This window comes from Monoraphidium neglectum (assembly GCF_000611645.1).
Source record: "Monoraphidium neglectum strain SAG 48.87 unplaced genomic scaffold scaffold03143, whole genome shotgun sequence".
In the NCBI taxonomy this organism is placed as follows: Eukaryota; Viridiplantae; Chlorophyta; class Chlorophyceae; order Sphaeropleales; family Selenastraceae; genus Monoraphidium; species Monoraphidium neglectum.
The window spans coordinates 680-6590 of record NW_014010485.1 but is presented as its reverse complement, the minus strand read 5'-3'; the positions used below and the strand labels follow the sequence as shown (position 1 = coordinate 6590).

Sequence of the window (5911 nt, the reverse complement as noted above, 5' to 3'; positions counted from 1 at the left end):
CCCCCCCCCCCCCGCGCACACACACACACACATACACACACACACATACACACACACACACACACATACACACCTGCAGCGTCGTGAAGCCCGGCGGCCTGGCATGTGTGATCGGCCCCGTGCACCCCACGCACCCCGTGAGCCGCTTCTTTGCCGATGCGTGGATGCTGTTCCCCACAGAGGAGGAGTACATTGACTGGTTCACAAAGGCCGGTGAGATCACCGGTGATGGCAGCAGCAGCAGCGGCGGTGATGGCAGCAGCAGCCAAAGCAGCAGAAGCGATAACAGCAGCAGCAGCAGCAGCGACAAGAGCAGCAGCAGCAGCAGCAAAGTTTGGTGCTCGGACGGAGGGGTCGCCGCCGTGCGCCACTACGGGCGCTAGTTAAACAGGACCGCCGAGCGGTTGGACCCGCCGGACCCAAAACCCCGCCGCGACCCCCAGGTTTTGACGACGTGAAGATCAAGCGCATCGGGCCCAGCTGGTACCGCGGCGTGCGTCGTCACGGCCTCATCATGGGCTGCTCAGTCACCGGCGTAAAGCGCGAGGTGAGGCTGGGCGGCGGGCGTGCCGCAGGGGCGCTGCTGCCTGGGATCTTGCTCTTTTGGGCCAGGCTGCCATGTCTTTGAGGCTGACTGCTGCGCCGTTGTTGCCACGAGCGTAGGCCCTGCCGCAGGGTGTTTGCGGCCGCTCACAGGCTGCTGGCTGCCGCTGGTGCGATGGGCGACATCCATGCACATGCACACACGTCCACACACACACATGCGCGCGCGCGCGTGTGCGCATCCCTGCAGGCCGGCGAGTCCCCCCTGCAGCTGGGCCCTCCCAAGGAGGTCTCCAGCCCCACCCCCCAGAACCCCATCGTCTTCCTGCTGCGCATGCTGCTGGGGGTGGCGGCCGGCTTCTACTACTTTGTGCTGCCAGTCTACATGTACCTCAAGGTGGGGGCGATTGGTGGGACAGCAATCACGGTTTCATGCATCAAAGCATGACCTGCAACCAGGATTGCGTTCATCAATTGCCTTGCTGCAGGCAGGAATGTGTTGAACGAAGCTCCTTGCAATCAGGATTGTTGTGATCAAAATGGACATTTGCCAACTCACAACTCAAGCAGACCTCAACCAGGGGCTGTTGTGTGGGGGGAGAGGCGGATCCGGTGCTGTGCCGCCGGTCATGAAGCGCCGTGCCGGGCACCGTCCGCACCGCCGCCCCAACCCCTGGCCTGCAGCCTGCGCAAGCAATGCCTGATCCACCCCGTCTCGCGCCCATCCCTCTGCCCGCCCATGTGCCTGACGCCCTGGATCCCTCGCAGCACCTCGTCTGGTGAGCTTCTCTGGGTCTGCCCGCTCCTCCGCCTGCATGGCACGCACCCAGCAAGCCGGCTTGGTCGTCTGTGCACGCTCTCTCTATGACAGCAGCGGCGCCTGACACATGCACACACACACACCTACACACACACACACGCACACGCACACACGTCGTACCTCAGCTGTTCGCGCCCCCACCCTGCCACCGCTGTGACCCCAGGCCGAAGTCCTGGAAGATGTGAAGCGTTGCAAGCGCCGCACAGCGTGTGACCGGGGCGCCGGGAGCGCGAGCAGCAGCAGTCGGCCGGCTAGCGCCCAAGGGGCGCACAGGTCAGCGGCTCGGTTGGGTCCGAGGGCCCCCGCGCGACGCCGCCTGGGCCGCCCGCGTTCGCAACCACCCACGACGGTGTGCGTCGCGTCTCCTCGGGTGTCCGCGGGTGCAAACACTGGGCGTTTAGGCCGCGAGCGGCGCATGCGGCAGCAGCTGCCCGGCGGCTGCCACATACTTTGCAGCTTTGGTCCCAGTTAGGCTTCGTCCCTCTAGCGGGGCGGGCGACACTGCATCGTGCTTGTTCGGCGCGCGACGTGCCAACCGGCGCGGGCCAGTCGCTGTGACTACTCGCGCACCTGCACTTTGCATGTGCCAGCAGCGGCGCAAAGCCGCTGATTTTACTCGCAGCTGAAGAGTCGCTTCGATGCGGCTGGGGCGTATATTTGCAGTGCTCATCCGGCTGCCGGCCATCCAGCCTGAAAGGCCAGCCGCGGACTCGCACCCGGCGCGCACACAGGCGGCTCTGCCCTGCCCTGTGGCAGCGGCTGAGCTTTTGTCATGCTTTTGATCCATGTTTGGGGAAAGGGTGGCAGCCAGCTGCTGCTGCTGCTGCTGCTGCTGCTGTGGTGCACTGGGCGAGCACTGTCTTTTGGTCCCCTGATTGCACTGCACGCTGCGCACATCGCAAGCAATTCCCCGCGTCGACAACTTGATGCAGCCCCGCAGGGACGGCGCCCCTACACCGGTTCAAGAATGCCATGCAATGCTATGCATGTGTAACATGCCTGTCGCATTTCCACATCGTGCGCTCATCGAATGCGACAACCAACAGCTGCATCCCAACAGCACTCGGGCCTGCAGACCCGCTTAGTGAAATGTGCGCGCACGCGTGTCACAGTCCCGCTTGCAACCGGGGCCCCGCTGTACGGACAGCGGCCGCCACCCTCCCCTTGCAAAACGATGGTAGGCCGCAGCGCGCCATCCCCTCGTACTACGCCTTGCCGCCGGCGCCCCCCTTCGCCGCCCACGCCGCAAACCCCGGCCCATGCCTCTCCGCCCACTCCGTGGCGCTCCAGACCAGGACCACGTTTGGCGGCGGCGACACGCCGTCCTGGCCGCTCTCAATCAGGTACCGCAGCCGGTTGACCCGCTCCGCGCTGGGGCGCGCCCAGAGGGTCAGGCGGCCGCCAGAGGAGACGCGCTCGGTCGCGAACGCGCGCCAGGCGGGGTTTTGGGAGGCGGAGAGGATGGACTGGATCTCTGCTCGCTTCTCAGCGATCTTCTCGGTGGAGGTCGTGATGAGGCTGTGAATTGTGCAAGACGAGAGCAAGGCAGGGCGGCAGGCGTGAGGGTGCCTTGTGAGCGTCGGTTCCATCATGATGCGCGCGGCATGCTGGCGTGGTGCTCATGGCAGATGGTGACAATTGTTGTTGGTGGGGGGGCCGCCCGCGCCCTCCCCCGCCGTGCCGTGCCACAGGCTGCTGCGGCTCCCACTAGGGCGGCATGCGGCCGGGCCGGGCCCCTGCGCACCTGGGCGTGTTCCTCGCGGCGGCCTGCGCCACCTCCAGGCTGCAGCCGAAAGTGGCCATGAGCCCCTCCAGGCGTTGCTTTATCCTGGCTTCCGAGTAGTTTCCCAGGCTGCCCGATGACCCGAGCATGGAGAAGTACTTGTCAGGGGCCACACCCAGCGCTGCGGCGTTTGCCAGGCACTTGTCCTGTGTATGGTGGGGCAAGGCGGGGGCGCATATGAGAGGTTGCATCGAAATCGGCGCTGGCTGTTGAAAGGGCCAGTGGACTGCAGAGCACACCACGGGGCGGCTTGGTAGGTCGCAGCGACAAAGCGCACGGTCGGTATGCCTGCACTCCCGGCGTCCAAGCCGTATATGATCACCTCGCTCCATCCCTGCTGCGCATACGCTGCATGCCGCGCATGCTGTACGCGCGCCTGTCGTCACGAAAGAAGGCAGACAGGCGCCCTGCGGCGCCCGCTTGGCGCGGCTCACCATGAAAGTGCTGCCCCGGGCGAGTATGAGCGGGTTCACCTCCACGACCCGCCTCAAGAGCAGCCCGGCGATGCCGCCTTCCGCCATCCTCTTCAGCGACGTGTCGACAGTGGGGGCGGGGTAGTCTAGGAGCTTGGGGAAGCGAACGAGGATCTTCACTGCCAGGGCCCTGTCGGCGGCGGCATCATCCCCTGAGCCGAGGTGGCTGATGAGCACTGCCGACATCGCGGCGTGCCGCGAGAGGGGCCACCTCACGACCTGCGTCGGGAGTGCAGCGGTGTCAGCACGCGGTTCACGAGCTAAGGCCGGCTGCGCGCTGCGTGAGCCGCAACCGACCCAAGAAGGGCCGCAATTCCAGCGTTGTTCCCCCTGCAGGCGGCCGAGCTTGCTGGCGCCTGCCTGTTGTCGCTGGGCGTTTTCCCAGCGGCTCACCCCGGGGTCGGACGCCACCATCTTTGCGGCGCTGGCGAGGCCGTACTCTCCCACCAGCTCGTCCACGGCCGCCAACAACTCCTCTCGGGTCTTTAGTGCAATGGCGGGTGGCCACGGGTGGGCGGATGTGAGTGTATGGTGGATCAAGGGCAGGTTAGTTGGCAGGTGCACTGCGCTGAACATCGGGATTTGCGAGGTTTAAGTGGTGCGGCAAGGGGTCCAGCAGCCGTGTGGCAGAATGACGCGCTCCATGAAACGCCGCAGGAACGACAGAGTTTCGCAAGTCACACAAGTGCTGAGTCAGCCAAGCCTCGATTCGTTCACGCCCACCATCGTGGCGACCATCCTGAAGCGCTCCTGATACGCATGCCTCTTGGTTTCTGTTATATCCACCTGCAGCTGCGACTCCTTGTAGGCATTTTGTGCGCGCAGCAGCAGCTCCGGTGTAATGCCTCGCTTCGCTGCCTCGGGACTGGCCCCGGCAGCGCTGCCTGAACGGCGTGTTGCATTTGTCGTCACACGTGTGGCTCCCACGGTAATCCTCGGTGCACACACTGAAGGGGGATTGACGGTCCATCTGAACGGACGCTGAGCCACGTGCAGCCCCATTTGCCTGCTGCAAGTGAAGCGCTGCCTCCAAGCACTGAGGGGGGACGCAGTGTCTGCGGGGGATCCAAGCGCCTTATAACTGAATTTTTGAGTAATAACATTACTTCTGTCAGTCCGAATGCATAGATATAGCGTGCCGCTGGGATCCAAAGCGGTTCGCGGAGGTTTCCTCGAAGCGACAGTGGCGGACCGGAAGGTATGACGAGTGTGCGAGCTCGGTTTTATATGAATAAGTAGTATAGTGCTTTCAAATTTCCATCTATTTGTGAACAGTCAACCACGATCCCCTCAGTCCCCATCTAACCACTGCGTTGCCTAGGACGACAGCGGGGACCCCACACATTACATACCATATCCCCACAGCCCCGGGCGGCAAGCGATTCCCTCACTGCGCATGATGGTTGTGTTGTGAGCTTCAGTCCCGTCGTATCATCCCGAGGCCTGTTGGCTGGATGGCTGCCACTCAAGTTGGTAGACCACCCAGACACAATCGTGGATGCGCAGCTCACAAGGTGAGCTGGCTGCGGGGCACACAGCCGAAGCGCCGACCTTCCCCTGGCACTGCAAAGTAATGACGGCGGTGCTGCCCCTTCCTGGCCACTCTCTATCACAAGAGCGCTGTGAAAGGCTGCCGGCAGAGTTGATACTCTTTTTCACAAAACACGCTCCTTGCAAGGCAGCGTGATCGTGATTAGCAAATTCCCATGTGGCCACATGCAGTTCTGTGACGTTTCTGTGGAGGTCAGGCTGAGGCTGTTAGTGATCGGGGGACACTAAGCCGTTGAGGCAAGGGCGAGATGGGAATGCATAAAGGGGCTTCAAGCACAACTTTATGCATGTGTGTTCGCCCAGCTTGGTTCCCTCTAGTGGGGGGCCGCCGTGGCGTGCCAACTGGCGGGCACACCGACCGCACCAAGTTTCCCTATGGTCGCTCGACCAACAGGCATCTGTGGGCTGTAGCCAGGGTCGGTCATCGGCCCCTGCATCTGTTGCTATGTCTCTTGGCTCGTGATCAATTGCCAAGGCTCTCTGCGAAGTGAAGACAGCCTTGGCAAAGCAACATGTCACCAAGGGCGCGCTCAGCACCGCAGCATGTCCACGGCTCCTAGCCACTCAGTCACAATGTGCTGGCGCATTAAATACGCTTGGCCTTGCAAGACAGGGGGGGCCGATGCATTGCATGCAGCGTCGAGCAGGTGCCCTGCTTGTGCTGCGTCACCAGGGCGATGACGGGAGGCAGTACCGTATGCTGTGGCCAGTCCAGTGCATCCCAGATATTGCGATCAGCAA

General features: G+C 63.2%; 2 protein-coding genes across 2 annotated transcripts; one reads left to right on the top strand and one right to left on the bottom strand.

Annotated features, from left to right (window-relative positions):
- Positions 1 to 164: 164 nt before the first annotated feature.
- On the top strand, positions 165 to 1548 carry MNEG_12246 (inner envelope membrane protein; the record flags this gene model as incomplete). Its single annotated transcript, XM_014039283.1, has 5 exons — positions 165 to 249; positions 444 to 547; positions 794 to 940; positions 1228 to 1322; positions 1527 to 1548. The coding sequence occupies 5 exons, from the start codon at positions 165 to 167 to the stop codon at positions 1546 to 1548; spliced, it is 453 nt and encodes a 150-aa protein (XP_013894737.1).
- Positions 1549 to 2568: 1020 nt separating this feature from the next.
- Positions 2569 to 4033, bottom strand: MNEG_12245 (hypothetical protein; the record flags this gene model as incomplete). Its single annotated transcript, XM_014039282.1, has 4 exons — positions 2569 to 2881; positions 3108 to 3292; positions 3581 to 3838; positions 4013 to 4033. The coding sequence occupies 4 exons, from the start codon at positions 4031 to 4033 to the stop codon at positions 2569 to 2571; spliced, it is 777 nt and encodes a 258-aa protein (XP_013894736.1).
- Positions 4034 to 5911: the final 1878 nt, after the last annotated feature.